Source organism: Trichechus manatus, unplaced genomic scaffold, assembly GCF_000243295.1.
Source record: "Trichechus manatus latirostris isolate Lorelei unplaced genomic scaffold, TriManLat1.0 scaffold00073, whole genome shotgun sequence".
Taxonomy (NCBI): Eukaryota; Metazoa; Chordata; class Mammalia; order Sirenia; family Trichechidae; genus Trichechus; species Trichechus manatus.
In genome coordinates, this window is record NW_004444009.1 from 8,077,033 (window position 1) to 8,095,899 (window position 18,867).

At 44.3% G+C, this 18,867-nt stretch overlaps 1 protein-coding gene across 1 annotated transcript in view; it reads right to left on the bottom strand.

The window, feature by feature from the left end:
- VANGL1 (VANGL planar cell polarity protein 1) overlaps positions 1-18,867 on the bottom strand; it is a 56,817-nt gene that overhangs the window by 18,039 nt on the left and 19,911 nt on the right. The window contains exons 3-4 of the mRNA XM_004380361.2: positions 17,915-18,047; positions 11,537-12,144 (exon numbers count right to left, since the gene is read on the bottom strand). Of these exons, the coding sequence (XP_004380418.1) occupies positions 11,537-12,144; positions 17,915-18,047 (741 nt within the window). The remainder of the gene's footprint in view (positions 1-11,536; positions 12,145-17,914; positions 18,048-18,867) is intronic.

Sequence of the window (18,867 nt, forward strand, 5' to 3'; positions counted from 1 at the left end):
GAATGAGCTTGTGTTTACTGACAGGTCTGGGTTAAAACAGCAGAAAGATCTTGACAGAGATGCTGGATTCTCTGGGACATTCTCAGGACAGACTGCTGGAGAGGCCCACAGGAAGGCCCTTCTCCTGGGTTACTCATGATTCCAGACACGTCAGACCCCAAGTTTGAGAATGAATTCACTGGTAACCCATGCCAGTATATGGAAGCTTCAGGAACCAAGTTCTTTTAATCAATATTTGTAAGCTGGGAAGTATCTCTGCCTATGCTTTGAATATCAGGCTGCAGATAGGCAGGGTGTCCCCACTGAAAGATGAGCAAACTGGGATTTGAGCCCCAGTATATCTAATTCCAGAATCCCTCGGTGGTACAAATGGTTAACGTGCTTGGATGCTAACTGAAAGGTTGGAGGTTCAAATTTACCCAGAGGTGCCTCAGAAGAAAGACCTGGTGATCTAATTCTGAAAAATCAGCCATTGAAAACCCTATGGAGCACACGAGCACAGTTCTACTCTGATACACATCAGGTCACCACATGAGTTGGAAACCGATTTGATGGCAACTGGTTTATATCTAATTCAGAATCAAAAGGACTTGGTAATCATGGAATGGCCTCCAAAGTGCACTCTGGAGGAGACCATACCCTACTTTCTGATAATGAGGTGTAATGTAACCCTGGAAAATGCCCTAATAATACAGATGGTGCCTAGAGGAGCCTGCTCCACCAACACTGGGAGGAGTTTGGAGGACTGGAAGTGGCTAACAGCTACATGCGACAACCTGGTTCTTTCGGTCTCAGGCACTAAACAACAGCTGCCAGCTGTGTGCATTCCTGTTGGGCGCCCCATGGTGATCCACCAGGGGGGTTCTGTGTGCAGCGTCTGTCACCACAAGACCACTTCCTTCTGAGCAAATCGATACTTCCGTTGTAGTTGTCCATCCCTGTTGCTCCCTTCCCCACAGCAGAGATGCTGGTCGACTTCTCCCACCTGGGGTGCCTGGGAGATTGCTTTTGCTCAGTAGACAAGTTTGGCCACTGCCATAGTCAGCCTGGGGAACTCGCAACCCCGCTCCCAGGCCTCAGCACAGGACCACTACCTCCCTGCACAGTCCAACCTAAGCTGTGCCTCCCCTGCCTGGGGTGGGAATTCTGCTTTCTCAGAGTTTTAAATCACTGTGCTGAATCACACGAAGATAAATCTCAAGAGACATGGGTATCAAAAACAACTGCCTGCTCTTAACTTTTGATGATGTGGCTTCTCTAAGAAGTATGTTTAGATGTGGACTAAGAGCACTCTAGACCCACCCAGAATGCTTGACTTGCCTTCCCTAATCCAGTCTTGTGTTCTTCAACCTTAGTACCTCTGGATTTGGGAAAATCTACAGGAGCACACAATGGAAGTCTGAAGTCTGAGGCAACCCTCCTTGCCAACCAGACTGTCCAATCAGACCTCTGCTCACAGGGGTGAACCAGGCTGGGCACAGAGCAGAGCTGGGCAGTGGCCTTCCAGGACAGGCAAACGGGTTAATTTCTATCTTAGTTATCTACTGCTGCTATAACAGAAATACCACAAGTGGATGGCTTTAACAATCAGAAATTTATTCTCTCACAGTGTAGGAGGCTAGAAGTCCAAATTCAGGGTGCTAGCTCCAGGGGAGGCTTTCTCTCTGCCCGCTGTTGGAGAAAATCCTTGTCATCAATCTTCCCCTGATCTAGGAGCTTCTCAGTGATGGGACCCCAGGTCCAAAGGACGTGCTCTGTTCCTGGCTCTACTTTCTTGGTGGTAGGAGGCCCTACTTCTCTCTGCTCGATTCTCTCTTTTATATCTCAAAAGAGACTGACTCAAGATACAACCTAATTCTGTAGATTGTGCCCTGCATCATTAACGTAACAGCATCTAATCCTGCCTCATTAACATCAGAGGTAGGATTTACAACACATAGGATAATCATATCAGATGACAAAATGGTGGACAACCACACAATACTGGGAATCATGGCCTAGCCAAGTTGACACACATTTTGAGGGGGACACATTTCAATCCATAACACTGTCCATTTGCTCTCTTGAGTGAGTGTAGCACCTCAGATCACACCCATCACCTCATACTCATCAACTCCTGGATGAGTGCACAGAATGCCAGGCCCTGCCCACCGCGTGGGTCCTGCAAGGAAAGGAAGGGCACTAGTCTGGGTGCATAACCCACCTCCAGCTGTCTGTCCCTCAGGAAGACCATTTAAACTAGATTTACCCTAACTGGCTCCTTCCCCTTCACCCACAGTGCTCTGGGAGGCAGCAGCTCCTCATCACCTCAGTGAGAGGCTTGTGGGCAGACCGCATGCAAAGGAGGCCTTCCAGCTGTGGCTGCTGCCAGCAGGCAGCTGTATAAACACAAGGGTCCAGTGTCCAGCACCTTACACTCTCATTAAAGCCAATTTTAACAAGCACCACAGGACCAAACCACAAACGGCAGCTCCATTCCCGCCTTACAAATTCTCCCACAGCAAAGCAGAGCCTGAAGAAAAATCTTTACACTCTAACTTTTTACTTCTTACTAGTTTTTAGCCTTTGCTTTTTTAAGGAGGTGTGGGTGGCAAAATATCTTTATTGAAAAGCAGCTACATAAGTAAAAACACACATTTCTAAAATGAGACTATATATAAAACCAGGATCATAAATAACATGAACCAAAACCTCTGGTGGTCATTTAGAAGTACTCCTCAACGTCAAGGTCAATGGCTCTGGGCCTTCCCAGGACCGTTGGTGTTGGTCGTGAATATGAGAGAGGCGGGCCACAGCCCAATGTGACAGCCAAGCCTGATGAGTGGTGCAATCGCCAGCTTGGTTATTACTTGACCCAGAATCGCAGACAAGATTTCAAGGGGAGCCAGACACACTCAAGAATTACTAGAGTAACTTTAGCCTCCCCAGGACACCCTCCCTTTCTCACTTCTATTTAGAAAACCAAAGTGCGAGCAAGAGAAGCAAGGTCCCCACTCAAGCTGAGAGGATGCATATGTGAGCTGGGGAGGGGACAATATGAGCTTTGTTTCATCAGGGTCAAGCTGGGCTTCCTGACCCCATGGTTTCCTGGTGTATGTATCGCTCCTTTTTCAACACAACAATGTGATGATCGTGCACAATCATAAAGTTGCACTGCTTGAGAGGCATTCCAAGAATCATTTCCTCTAAAGTACACGTAGGTCTGTGATCAGTTACCAGACCTTTATTATAAAGGTTCATGGCCACCACCAGTGCATAAGATACTCTTAGTCTCAATGAATGAAGCATGCCTAGAAAACCCAAACAGTGAAAACTTGTTGGCTGAATTAGCAACAATGGAGCTTTAGCAATATGAAAATCTTAGAGAATGGGTCATTGTGAATACCAAGTTTTCCAGAGGGCTAAGAACTATATCTGGTTTTGTGTCTTCTCTGTCTCTCCCCCCGCTGACAACTCTCCACTATCACTTTTTCATTGATGCTCACGTGTCTCCTTAGAGCAGCTCTTTTCCCCACTTGTACTGTTACTTCCGGATGTTTTGAGGAATAGCAGTCAATAATTAAATTTGTTAGAACTACATGCAAAGTAAGGATAAACAGACTCTGAGGACAAGACCCTGGGAAGGTTGTGAGGGTCCATTACAAATCATCAGTCCCCAAAGAACTATGCCTCCCCGTATTCCCACCACCCTTGTGTCATCCTCTCTCCTTAAACCTGTACTGAGCCTGTGAGTTGCTTTAACCAAGAGAATGCAGTGGAAGTAATATGCCTGGGAGCCTCTGCTTTTGTGCTCTTGGGAGCCCTGAGTTGCCATGTGTTACAGATTAAACTATGTCCCCCAAAAGTGTGTGTCAACTTGGCTAGGCCATGATTCCCAGTATTGCGTGGTTGTCCACCACTTTGCCATCTGATGTGATTAGCCTGCGTGTTGTAAATCCCAGCCTCTATGATGTTGATAAGGCAGGATTAGAGGCTGTTATGTTAATGAGGCAGGACTCAATCTATAGGACTGGGCTGTATCTTGAGTCAATCTCTTCTGAGATATAAGAGAAGGGAGCAGACAGAAGATAAGATCTCCTACTACCAAGAAAGCAGAGCTGGGAGCAGAGGGCATCCTTTGGACCCAGGGTTCCTGTGCTGAGAAGCTCCCAGACCAGGGGAAGATTGATGACAAGGACCTTCCCCAAGAACCGACAGAGAGAGAAAGCCTTCCCCTGGAACTGGGACCTGAATATGGACTTCTAGACTGTGAGAAAATAAATTTCTGATAGTTAAAGCCATCCACTTGTGGTATTTGTTACAGCAGCACTAGATAATTAAGACACCATGTAAGAAGGTCAGCTACCCTAATGAAGGAACCCAGAGGAGAGGCCATGTGGGGAGGGAGAGAACCTCAGAATACAGCTGACTCAACAAGTGAGTGCGATCATACAGTGACCACTGGCAAAAACAGCAAAAGAACCTCCCAGCTAAGCTCAGCCTAGCTTGCAGAAGTGTGAGAAATAATAAAATGATTGTCGTTTTGGGGTGGATGTTACACAGCAATAGATAACAGAGGTTTTCTATGAGACATGTGAAGTATATACACTAAAAAGGTCAGTTGTCTAAAGTCTCTGACCAAAGGATAACACCTGCTGTTGTGGTGATAAGGACCAGGCTTTGTTTGTTGACTGATTGAATTAAAGAGCTAATGGAGCTAAGGAATGAACCGCAGAGTACAAAGCCAGCCATCTCTCGACAACCCTCTTCATTCTCTCCCTTCCAGTCCTGAAGTTGTGAGATTAAATAAGATAATGTATCAAAAAATAGACAGCACCCAGCCATCCACATGGTAAGCACTCAAAAAATGCTTACACACTTGTTCATGCATTCTTAAAGCAACAACCTATTCAGAGGCAGGAAGATGAAATGGTTACTCTCACTCTGGAACCAGACAGCCTGGGTTCAAGTTCTGGCTCCCAAAGTGACAAACTGTGTGACTTGGGCAACTTACTCAACTTTTCTGTGCCTCAATTTCTTTTTTTTTTTTTTAATTGTTGTGCTTTAAGTGAAAGTTTACAATTTAAGTTAGTCTCTCATATAAAAATTCATACATACATTGTTATGTGACCCTAGTTGCTTTCCCTACACTGGGACAGCACACTCCTTCCTCCTTTCCACCTCGGATTTCCTGTGTCCATTCAACCAGCTCCTGACCCTCTCTGCCTTCTCATCTCGCCTCTGGACATGCATCTACTAGAGCTAAGAAGCACACTCTTCACAAGTATCATTTTATGTCCCAAAGTCCAGTCTAATATTTGTCTGAAGAGTTGGCCTCGGGAATGTTTTTAGTTTTGGGCTAACAGTTCGGGGGCCAGGTCTTCTGGGGTCCCTCTAGTCTCAATCAAACCATTAAGTCTAGTCTTTTTACTAGAATTTGAGTTCTGCACCCCACTCTCTGTTGTGTTCCCTGTCAGGGCAGTCACTGGTGATAGCCGGGCACCATCTAGTTCTTCTAGTCTCAGCCTGATGAAGTCTCTGATTTATGTGGCCCTTTCTGTCTCTTGGGCTATTGCTTTCCTTGTGTCTTTGGTGATCATTCTCCTTTACTCCAGGTGGATTGGGACCAATTGATGCTAGCTTTTAAGACCTCAGACGCCACTCACCAAAGTAGGTTGTAGAACATTTTCTTAATAAACTTTGTTATGCCAATTGACCTAGATGTCCCCTGAAGCCATGGTCCCCAGACCCTGCCCTTGCTACTATGTCTCTCGAAGTGTTTGGTCGTATTCAGGAAACTTCTTAGCTTTGGTTTAGTCCAGTTGTGCTGACTTCCCCTATAGTGTGTGCTGTCCTTCCCTTCACCTAAGATAATACTTGTCTACTATCTAGTTAGTAAATAACCCTCTCCCTCTCTCCCTACCCTCATAAGCATCAAAGAATGTTTTCTTCTGTGTTTAAACCTTTTCTTGAGTTCTTATAATAGTGGTCTTATACAATATTTGTCCTTTTGCAACTGACTAATTTCACTCAGCATAATGCCTTTCAGATTCCTCCATGTTGTGAGATGTTTAACAGATTCATCATTATTCTTTATTGTTGGGTAGTATTCCATCATGTGACTATACCATAATTTGTTTATCCATTCATCCGTTGATGGGCAACTAGGTTGTTTTCATCTTTTTGCTATCATGAACAGTGCTGCAATGAACATGCGTGTGCATATATCTGTTCGTGTGATGGCTCTTATTTCTCTAAGATATATTCCAAGGAGTGGGATTGCTGGATTGTATGGTACTTCTATTTCTAGCTTTTAAAGGAAGCACCAAGTTGATTTCCAAAGTGGTTGTACCATTTTACATTCCCACTAACAACATATAAGTGTTCCAGTCTCTCCACAACCTCTCCAACATTTATTATTTTGTGTTTTTTGGATTAGTGCTAGTTTTGTTGGAGTATCTCATTGTAGTTTTGACTTGCATTTCTCTAATGGCTAATAATCATGAGCATTTCCCCAGGTGTTTGTTAGTCTCTGTGCCTCAATTTCTTCATGTGAAAATGGGTCTCATGCCTCACGGATTGCTGTGAAGGCTGAATGAGTTGAATGTTAAGAGCTTAGAAAGTACCTGCCATGCAGTAAGGACTAAGTGTTAATTGTTAAGCTTTTTGTTGTTTCTTCTATTGCTGTACATCTCAGATTCAATCAGTCCATTACATGAGCTTCTATGCTCCATGGTTCACATTCTTTCCTTTTAAAGATTTCAAAACTGCGAAATTTTTAATTAGGATAATTAAGATTCATTTTTAGTCTCTTCTCTCAATTTTTCTGGCTCTCTCCTCATTGCTGAGCACCAGATATAGTCAGATTTCTAACACTTGTGCAAATCACTAGCTTACATGCAATCTTAGAAAAGTTCACAACTCAGTTTGAGAACAGGCCCAAGAAAATGCCAAGTGAGGAGTGTGTGGGGAATTACGAACCAAATGTGCCTAGGCACCGGGGTGTGATGAACAGGACGGTGCCTTGTGACCTTGAGCAGTTCCCTTAACCTGGAGCTCAGGACCCTCAACTGTAAAATGGGGACACCACTATACCACCTGCCCCAACCTCTCCTAGGGCAGCAGAAAGGAGGAAACAAGACCAAACATATGAAAAGCCCTTTGTAATCCTTAAGGCCCTGTGCAAAGGTCAGGAAGTAGCATCATCTATTCATGGTATCTGACTTTCTACAACAATAACCTTTCCATTTCTGAAAGTTTTCAAATAAGCCCAAACTTCCTGCCAACAAGCACGGCCACAGTAAGTACCCATTATGAGAGCTAACGAGAAGCACATTTTCTTTAAAGAACCCAGAAAGCAGGCATTCTTTTGACAACTCTCAAAAATAGCTCAGTCAATTCAATAAAATTGTCTTTGAAAACAGGAAAAAGGAACTCACCAGAGGTCTGCACCTAAGCCCAATAGGTGGCTGCTCAAGGGAAGGCTGTACATAAAGGCAGAGTGGAACGGCTTGCAATTCCGCCTGGGTCTGATGAAGACCTGCTATTCTGATCCCCTCTTTGTCTCTCATGACTCCCCCCCTCCCTCCTATCTGTCTCTACACTTTACAAAAGGTGCTTAGAAGTTATATTTCTGGCTCAGTGACTCTTCCAGCCACCGCTGGGCTTAGACCAGATTTAGCCTGAGGGCTGGTGGGTGATCGAGCCCACACAATGCCAGGAGGGCATGATGCCAAGCCTGGCCCAGGTTCCGCAGACTGGCTGTCCCACAGGCACCAGCCCTGCCAGAGGGCTCCATTTGTGACGACTTCTTTCCATCCCATAACTCACCAGGATCCCCATGTGAGGGACAAAGGGGACCTTATTAAAGACAGGAGGAGGAGAAATATAGCCCCAAAGAGGAGCCAAAAGAAAGGTACTGAGGGTCCCTCACACGTACTCCTCCATGGCTACTGGGAACCTGCCACCATCTAGGTCTCCCAGGATCGGGTGTTGCTGGCTTCAGTGTTAGAAAGCAGGGACTGGGCAGTTGCCAGTCGCGGCAAACAGATCAAGAGCTTGCCAACAGGCCTGCAAGTCCTGAAGCACAATCGGTCCTGCCACAGGACCACTCCTGCCTCTCCCACCCACTTCTGCCTCCTCCAGCAGAGCTACGTGGTGAGATGCCAGGGCTGCTGCCAACAGCATACCACAGGCATACTTTCCTGGGGCTGTTTTGTCTCTCCTCCCTGCCCCCACCCTGATCTAGTGGGCAGATCAACCAGGCTTAGAGGGAGAGCAGAGTCCTGATCCCAACAATGTGGGAGCCCATGGAGAGTGACTCATGGAGTCAGACCTACCACCTGGACTACCAGGTAAGAAGACGCTCTTTCCTTTCCCACCTCCACAGCTCGGGATTCACACAACTAAGACTGAAGCTCAAAAACACAGCAGGCCTCGCTACTGGCCAGTGTCTTAGCTACACTGACATAGAGTCCAGGTATCATTCACCTCCGCTGTGGCCAGAGCTGGATTTCTCTCCACCACCTTAACCTTCAGCAAAATCTATCCTGACACAGATTATCTCCCACTGGGCTTCATCGCTGCCACTGCCTGAAGTCACCCTATCCTCCTGTGTTCCCATGGCCCTGCATCCAGGCATGTTTCAGCGCTTACCCCACAGCAGTTGCTGGTCTTCGCTCACTAAGTGCACTGTAAGCTCCAAAGTTGTGAAATATAGATTTGAAGGCAGCCATCCTTGTGTTTCAACAGCCCCAGCCAGTTGCCCACAGTACCAGTTGTCACCGAGTTGACTCTGATTCATGGTGACCCCATGTGTGTCGGAGTAGAACTGTGCTCCATGGGGTTTTCAATGGCTGATTTTTTGGAAGTAGATTGCCAGGCCTTTCTTCTGAGTTGCCTCTGGATAGACCTGAATCACCCCACCTTTCAGTCAGAGGACATCTAACACAAGTCTCTGTTGGCCATTCTCCAATGTGCAATGTCAGCAAAGAAAGCTGTCTGAGACTAGTAAGCGGCACTGACTTGGCTTCAGAGCCCTGTAGGCATTTACAAAGGACTCCAAACACCAGATTTTGCTGCAGAGACCATGTGAATCCAAAACCAATTCCCTCTGTGGATCGGTTAGGGTGGCAGCTCCCTTGAACACTAAACCATTCGGTCTTCGAGTGGTAGAAGCAGAGCCAGAGGAATGAAAGCTGGTGTGTGTCAACACAGAGATGGTTTGGCAGTGTGGCCTGACTCCACCTCCTGGGTCCCAGCCAAAAATATGACAGAGTCAATCGCTCTGATACCCACTAAAGTGCCCTTGCCGATTCTGGCTGTTTTGCCTACTACGGTATCACAGCAGTAAAGCTACGATGCTTAAACTATGTGCCACGCAGGTTACACAAATGAGCATATACTACCTATGGAGGCAGAAGAGCCCTGTAGGAAGGGCAAAGGCTTTGAAGTCAGACTTCTCAGATTATTCATTCCTCCAGTGGCCATCTGAGTGCCAACTTTGAGCCGTGCTTTGTACAAGGCACTGGAGATGTGTAATAACAGCGTGGCAGAGGCATCTGGCCTCCTCTAACTTCACTGGGGGAAATGAGAATGAAGATCAACAGCCCAAAGCTGATTCCTCTGAGACAGAAGTCAGACATGTCTCCACCCTCCAACCTTTTTACCAATTCTGACACCAACCGTCCCTCCCATGGCACTCTCTACTTCTCTGCTAGGTTGGATAATTCACTGCAGTGGCCACACAGAACTCACAGATGATACTCATGATTACGGGGTTTATTTAGGCAAGTAATAGGTTACAATTCAGGTTCCGGAACACTCACAATACAGTTCTTCCATCAGGAAAGCCTGTTCTCAGCTGTGCCCGCAGGAATACCTCTCTTTGGCCCCTCAGCCTCTCCACCGGCCTCTGCCCTACTCAGGTAAGTGTTACAAAGCTCTTTTAGCACTGCTGATAAATAGTACCCAATGGCACCCTACTCCACCAGTAACCCTCGGCCCGAAGGCTCTCAGCTCTAGCCCAGTGGGTCAGCAAACCTAGCTCCACCAAGTGCCTAGAGGTATCCTACTCCACCAGCAAGCCTCTTGCCTGAAGACGCTCAGCTTTCTCATTATGTGGGCTGGGAAGCCCACCGCACTGTCTTCTGTCGGTCTCCTGCCTCTGCCGCCACCTTTTCTCCATGCTGCTTCTCACTGTCTTCAGTGTTACAGCTCTCTTTTCTCTCTATCTCCTGGTTTCAGGAGCTTCTCAGCACAGGGACCCTGGGTCCAAAGGATGCGCTCCACTCCTACCTCTTCTTTGGTGGTGGTGAGATCCTCCCTTCTCCACCTCTGAGATGGCTCATTTTAAGCCTGGCGGAAGGCAAAACTGACCAATCCCCTCGTAGAGTTCCATATACCTTATCTGCATGGCACCACTTACAAGCTATCCAATCCCCTTGGTGAGCCATAAGCACCCCATTTGCACAGTCCCACTCAGTCAGTTGGTGGGAGTTACAAAGACTATGGCTAGAAAGGCCATATTAAGTAATTCACTGCACCACCGGATGCAATGAGGAGAAAGACACAGCCCCTATCCTCAGGGAGTTCATTATTCGTAGAGGAAAACAGATAAAAATAGACCAGTAAAAACAAAGTAAGAGATAATATACTGGGGGCACTTAACTCAACCACAGCTTCATGATATCTGGGATGAATCCTAAATGAGGATAGCCATACTATTGTATACAAATTCTCAAATCCCTCAAACCTCAGTTTCCTCATCTGTAACATAAGGATTAATAATATCCACATTACAAGGTTCTGTAAAGACTAAATATGACAATCTATACAAAGTGCTTACCTCAGAGTAAACAAGAATAAAATAATTAGCAGCCTTTTAATTAACCACAAAAAAAAACTTAGATTTATGCATAGATTTAAAGTATAACATTCCAACTTATCACTACTTTCTTCTCATGCATACATTTTCAAAACAGTCATCCCTTGCACATTTAGAGTCTCTAATGTGCGCTTAATTCTTCATTGGCGAGTCTCTAAGGTGAATATATAATTTATTGGCCAAACCAGGGCACCTCTGAGAGTAGAAAAAAACAGAGTGATTAGGAATTACATTGGGGGAAAAAAAAATTACACTGTGACAACAGGGTATACCAGGTGTACTATTTTGGGCAAAATGGAATTGTTGATGACCTTATCCATCACTCAGGCCAATTTAAAGGGCAAGGTCAGCAGTCGTTGCTATGAATTCATTCTCCATCATTCTGGGGAGCTGCGAACAACTCTGAGAACAGGCCCAGCAAAACCCCAACCTGGAGGAGAGCCTGCAACCGCCCTGCCCCACTCACAAGTCAGGAGAGCCAAGGCACATGAACAGCCCCCTGCACTCACCCTCTCCAGACACACTCACACAGCTACTACCAGAACCAGAAGAGAAAGCCCACCCATGGTTCCAGCACGTGCATCAACCATCGCCCCCCTCTATGATGCAGACCACCTGTCTTCTATCAAGGCACCAGTGACCCTTTTCCGCCTCCCCAGTGTCTCCCCTTACCTCAGGTGTCCCAGACTGTAAAAGCGTGACTCGCCGTCGGTGGAGCGGACCACCTGCAGCGTGAACATGGGCTGCAGCTGCCGGAGCTCCAGCAGGACGATGGCCAGGTAGTGGATGAAGAGGAGAGCATCCACGAGGGACACTGCATATTGCACAATGCCCTGGTAATTTCGGTCCCGAGAGTCCAAAATGCGGACTCCATAAAAAAGCCAATAGGAAATGACAAACAGAAAAATGAGGACCAACAGAAGGGCACGGAATACGAACACCCGTGGCACGTCAGCTCTTTGCTTGCGGAAAAAGAGTGCCCAGGTCCCAATGAGCAGAATGAGGAGTTTGAAAGCCACAGAAATGAAGAGTCCCTCACAAATCGTGCCACAAGGCTCTAGTTCCTCCCTCCACAGGATCGGGGGTAATAGGATGAAGGCAACAGGGGTGAGGAAAACTAGAAGTCCAAGAAAGGCCACAACGGTGAGGCCCAGGTAGCGTTTGCAATCCAGTCCCACACTGTCCTCCATGTCCTTGCTGATCCTAGCAATGTCCTCTTGTGATATACTGTGCTCTGAAGTGCCTGTGATGGCCGTGGTGGTCTCTCCCCAGTTGTCATCCTAATGGGGAGAAAACAGTGTGGATGAAGAGCAACTCACGCAGGTCATTTGTAAAAAACCCAAAGTAAGCACTTGGAGACAAGGAGAACACGGAGGGTCCGCCTCACTTACCCAACCCACAAGCAGAGGCTTTCTAGAAATTGGAAGCTTAACTCTTTAAATATAAGAGTTTTTTTAACTTTAACAATATTCATCGACATTTTTCAAAATGTGTTATGTATCTATCTGATCAAATAGAGAAAATATAACTTAGTCCTTCTGTTTGTTTTTTCTGGCAATTCATTACTATATATACCATAACACTGAATATCATCCTGCTGTGTTGAAATCCTGAGAAGCTCCAAGGGACCTGGAGCCATCTGCCCTGCAATAAACAATCCTGTTGTTAGAATAACCACGTAAGAACTCACCTGTGGAGTAAAACTCTGCACTTCCTTCTCAATTCATGGCTGGGTTATAAAGGGTTACAGAGTCTGACTTATGTAAGTGGGGAGTCTTACTGTACCCTCCAATAGTTCTGAAGAGCTAATGGCATAACAAGGGGACTTATATATACTCATTGCTATGCACAGTCAATTCTCATTATTTGCAGATTCTGTATTTGTTAATTCGCCTACTCACTAAAACTGATTTGTATCCCCCAAATCAATACTGAGGCTCTTTCACAGTCAGATGCGCAGCAGCAAAAAATTTTTCTTGCCCAGTGCACACATTGCCAGCTGAGGTCAAACAAGGTGACACTCTACCTTTTTGTTTCAGCTTTCAATAAGCATCCATTCGGTGGTCTATTGAGTGCCACGTTTTTCGCTTTTTGTTCGTGATTTTGCTGTTTAAAATGGTCCCCAAGCAAGTGTTGAAATGCTATCTAGTGCTCTTAAGTGCAAGAAGGCTGCAATGTGCCATTCAGAGAAAATGCATGTGTTAGATAAGCTTTGTTCAAGTTACAGTGCCGTTGGCAGTGAGTTCAATGCTAATGAATCAATCATATATGTTAAATAAGGTGACTTTAAACAGAAACACACATAAAACAAGGTAATGTACTGATTGGTTGACAAAAATGTTGTAACCAGAGGCTTGCAAGAACTTGACCCCATATTTCCCCTGGGAGTATTCGTTAATTTAATGTTCACAGCAACTTTATAGAACATATACCTACTGCAAATAATGAGAACCAACTGTACAAATAACAGTTTACCTGCAACTAGTCCACATTTTTTAACTCTCTACAAGATGTCAAGACCCATTACAAAATATCAATATCACTCTTTGACAGCATTTCTCATCGACCAAGCTAAGAGAATTCAAAAATCTGCCTGTGGTGAGCAGCCATCTAAAATACAACTACCGGTCTCTTTCGATCTAGAGAGAAGAGTGAAGAAAATCAAAGACTCAAGGAAACAATTAGTCCAAAGGAGTAATGGACTACACGAACTACAGCCTCCACTAGCCTGAGACCAGACGAACTAGATGGTGCCTGGCTACCACAACTGATCGCTCTGATCAGGATCACAATAGGAGGTCCTGGATAGAGTGGGAGAAAAACGTCTAATAAAATTCAAATCCATGAAAAAGATCAGACTTACTGGTCTGATAGAGACTGGTGGAACCCCAAAGACTATGGCCCTTAGACACCCTTCAAACCTGGAACTGAACCTACTCCCGCAGATCACCTTTCAGCCAAACAACAGACAGACGTATAAAGTGAACAACAACACCCATGAAGAATGTGCTCCTCAGAACAATAAACCATATGAGAGCAAAAGGGCAACATCTGCTCAAAAACAAAGTTCAAAAGGCAGGAAGGGGCAGGAAAGATGGGTGAATGGAAACAGGGAACTCAAAGAGGAAGGGGGTAGAGTGCTGACACATTGAGGTGATTGCAACTAATGTCGTGGAAAAAAAAATGCATATAAATTGTTGAACGGGAAACTAATCTGCTCCGTAAACTTTCACCCAAACCATAATAAAAAATAAAAAAATCTACCTGTGACCACAACAGCTCAAAAATTCCTCCCGAAACACATGTTCTCATAACAAACTAAACATCTAGGGCATAGAAATAACCATAATTATTATAATGTGTCTGTCTTTTCTTGCTTTCTCTCTCTTTTTAAAATTCTAAGTAGTTTCTAGTTGAAGCAATGAGTCTATTCATTAACAAGATCCAAATGTTAGGATTTTAAACCATCTCGCTGTTTCACTGGCAACTATGACTATTCCAGAGCAACAACAGAACAAGAAGGTACTAAAAAGTTACATGAGGTCCAAGAGGTTTGTGTATATGATTTAACTTGGAAAACACAATCCAGATGCAGTGACAAGTTGGGTGAAATTAATGAGTAGGATACCAACTTACAAAAACCTTGCTTAAGTTAATAATAGCTGAATTGGCAAGATAGAAATCTCTTATAACAGAATAATGATCTCAAATCCAGAAATAATCAAAATGATAAGATTTGTGAGATGTACAGGCTGCGGCAAGGGATGGTGGTAGTGGTGAAGGTCTCAAACTATGAACAATAGCTCTTCAACTTGGAAAGTCAGGAGTATCACTTACCACGAGAGAAACTGCTGTTTAAGACACCAGTCAGAAACAACCAGGACTCTTATCACTTTGGAACACTGTCTGGCAGTTTCATATAAATTTAAATATCTGTACATATGGTCCAGCAATCCCACTTCTAGGTTTTTACTCAAAAGAAATGAAAACATACACCCACAAAACAATTTGTGCCAGAATGTTCTTAACAGTTTTATTCATAATATCCCAAAACTGTACAACCCAAATATCATCAGGAGAATGGATAAATTGTGGTATATTCATACAATGGAATACTACTCAGTAAGAATGAACTGCTGAGACTCACCGAAACATGGATAAATCTTAAAATTATTATGCTGGGTGAAAAAAAGTCTAAAACAAAAGAATATAATTTATAATTCCAACCATATTAAATTCTAAAACAGGCAAAACTAATCTAAAAAGAAAAAAACAAACTCACTACCATCGAGTTGATTTCAACTCATAGTGACCCTATAGGACAGAGTAGAACTGCCACATGGGGTTTCCAAGGCTGTGATCTTTACTGAAGCAGACTGCCACATCTTTCTCCCATGGAGCAGCTGGTGGGTTTGAACCACCAACCTTTTGGTTAACAGCCAAGCACCTTCACCACTGCGCCACCAGGACTCCTTAAAACTAACCTACAGTGATACACATCAAAACAGGAGTTGTCTTAGAGGGATAGAGGCAGGTGCAGTATTAATGGGGAAGAGCATACGAGAACTTTCTGGAGTGATGGAAATATGTACCTTGATAGGGATGTGGGTTATATGGGCATACGCATTTCTTAAAACTCATCAAACTGTACCCTTCCAATCTGTTCATTTCTCCATATGTACATTTAGATCAATTTAAAAATAAAAATAAATAAATGGGGAGGGGGAGGAGGGAGTTTAAAACCAAACTCAAAGATGTACCAAAAAAACAAAAAACAAATCTACTGCCATTGAGTCGATTCCGACTCGTAGCAACCTTATAGGACAGAGCAAAACTGCCCAACAGGGTTTCCAAAGAGCGACTGGTGGATTCAAACTGCTGACCTTTTTGGTTAGCAGCTGAACTGTTAACCAATACACCACCAGGGCTCCCAAAGATGTACATGGTTTAACATAAGGTGAGTTCACAGGCCATACAAAATAACTTACTTTGTAATGCTTTGACTGAAGGCAAGTACTGGATTCCATGTTTTATACTGGATCTAGCATTCAATTGATTATCAATGTTAAAGTCATTATTATTAGTATCTTGTGGTCACTTTTTGTGACCACTACACTGCCCTAATCTAGCCAATCACCCTTTTTCCTGCACACGAAGTTCCTAATTAAATCCTCTATTCATTTAAGAATTTGTGCACATCTCTGCCTAAAAGGAGAGCGCTGGTGGCACAGTGGTTAAGCACTTGGCTGCTAAATTTAAAGGTCGTTGCTTCGAACCCACCAGCCACTCTGAGGGAGAAAGATGCGGCAATCTGCTTCCGTAAAGATCACAGCCTTGAAAACTCTATGGGGCAGCTCTATTCTGTCCTATAGGGCTGCTATGAGTCAAAATCAACTCGACAGTAATGGGTGTTTGGTTGGTTTGGTGCCTAAAAAAATGTAGATGTCCAAAAGGTCCTCTTAAGCATGAAGCTCTTAGAACCTCTAACCCAATCCCTAGTTTTTTGATGAAGCAACTGAGGCCTACAAAGGTTGTAACTGCCCAAGGTCACACAGGTGCTGAGCAGTACAGCCTCCAAATACCCATTTCAGTGCTTTCCCCACCACATCATCCTGGTGGAAACATGAAGAGCTCCTACCACAGCTTCCCAGTGAGCTACAAGTTATATAGAGGCTGCAAAGAAAGAGATGCCTTTGCAATGCAACTACATCTCTGAATCTACATCGAAAAAGAAACTGACCTCCTGAGCCACTCATTGGTGGTCTAAACACACAATCCTAGAATTGTCCCCATCCATCCACCATCCTTCCACCCATCACCTAGGCAGGCATTGCAACAGCACTGAAGGCATTTGCTCATCACTGAACAAGCCCCACATTCAACCCACGACTGCAGCTTTGGGTCCCAGAAGCACTTGTGTGCTCTGAGGAATTCTAACTTCAGTCCATATTTCTGCTTAAAAATGCATAACTGTTTGCACCTCTAGCTGTGTACTGACGTATGCTTGTCTATATCCCTATATCCTTACTACTGTGCGTGCATACATCACTTTGTTTACTTAGGGGCAAGGCAGGACATGCATATCTTTCAGGAGCTGTGGAGGGTGTGCAAACATGTTTCTGAGTATAGCTCAGATGTTTATTTAAATCTGGTGGGCTGCCAGCCAGTTGAGACTGAGAGAAGAACCCACACGCGTTTTTTAAAAAATTAATAAACTGCCAATATTTAAAAATTGGGTGATTTCACATAAATTCCAGCATTCCTTAAAAATTGCAAGGCCCAGTAACACTGAGCCTGCATTCCTGAATGGTAATAAGCGTCTGGAACTAAAGGGCCATTGCTCCCTTTATACAGGAAATGCAGTCTCCAGTTTGCCACAGACTCTGCCTTATGCCATACCACGTCCCTAAACACTGAGGTGTGGCACCGACTGTTATTCACCCCCACGGTTGCCTGCTGTATTTTTTTCCTCATTTTTTACCCAGGGCCTCTTTCATTTATTTATATGTTTCCCTAACTGAAAGGCTGATGGTCGCCATAAGTCGGAATCAACTCAATGGCAACAGATTCTTTTTTTTTAACCATATATCTGAGTGTACAGCACCTGATTTATTTTATGTATTCATCAATGATGCTCAGTCTGGCGTGTCCCAACTCTTAACTTTTCTTTCCAACACTGATTTAGGTTCTCTGGAGAGGGAGTTTCCTTCCCTCTCTTATACTGTTCCATTTTGGAATGAGTCTCTGGAGACTCTAGCCTGTAACTTTTCCCTTCCCTGCCCTGTCATCAACCTTGCTGGCTTCTTTTCAACACCATTCAAAGAGAGCCAACCAGTCACACTTCAGAAAAATCCCTCAGCTAGCCAATAACAGCACAGGCTCTCCTTAGACCAACAAGAAACCACAGAACATAGATAAACTAATTAACATGCCAGAAAAACAAAGATAAAAACCCAAGAGAACCTATGGCAACAAGACTTAGGAAAACATTTACCGAAAAGGAACCTTGGTCAAGTGGCAGTAAGCTTTCAGAACGCCTTTGATCCTTACCTGAACTTCCTCTGTCCGAGTGGAATCATTTGCCAACAGGGGCTCTCCAGTGGGAGCTTGGATGGTGACAGATTTTTCTGACCCTCTGCCATCTTTATTCCGGGGTGATTTGTGTCTCTCTCTATTTCTGTCCCTGAAAAAAAAAAAAGATGATCAGCTAGTAGCACATTTATGCCATGTTAATTAACTCTCTAAGAAGCCCTGGTGGCATAGTGGTTAAGCGCTTGGCTGCTAACCAAAAGGTCAGTGGTTCAAACCTACCAGCCGCTCCAAGGGAGAAAGATATAGCAGTCTCCTTCCGTAAAGATTTACAGCCTTGGAAACCCTATGGGGCAGTCCTACTCTGTTCTATAGGATGCTGAGTTGGAATCGACTCGACAGCAGCAGGTTTCATCAAAATGTTATAAATTTTGTTTTGAATTTATGAACATTCTACAAGTTCAGGTACGTGCACGCACACAAACACAAACACACACGGCACCAATACTCACCCATCCCCATCCCTCTGGCAAGGAAAGTAAGCTGAAGTTTACTCCCTATTTAGTATTTTCTGTCTGCCATTTCATTCAAGAGTCAAAACAAAGCCTGTCACTCCTCCTCTGTTAACAGTGATCCTATTTTTTCAGTCTAAAATTGTGAATTTTAGAATTTCTGTAGCTAAGGCACATTTTATTATAAAAATTACTGACTTGATTTGATTATCATTTGCCTAAACTAATTTTCTAGGACTTTTTGACTAGGACAACACTGAACACAGAATATTTAAGCTTTGGTCTGCCCCCAAAAATGTGGGACACACTGTCACCCTACACCTTTAGACAAGAAGAGAAGGGAATTCTAAACATGTACAGAGAATTGTTTACTTTTTGTTCCCACAAATTCAAAACTAGCATCATTCCCATAGGGTTCTAGTGAACTCAAAGACACCCGTACGAACAATAGCTAGTACAAAG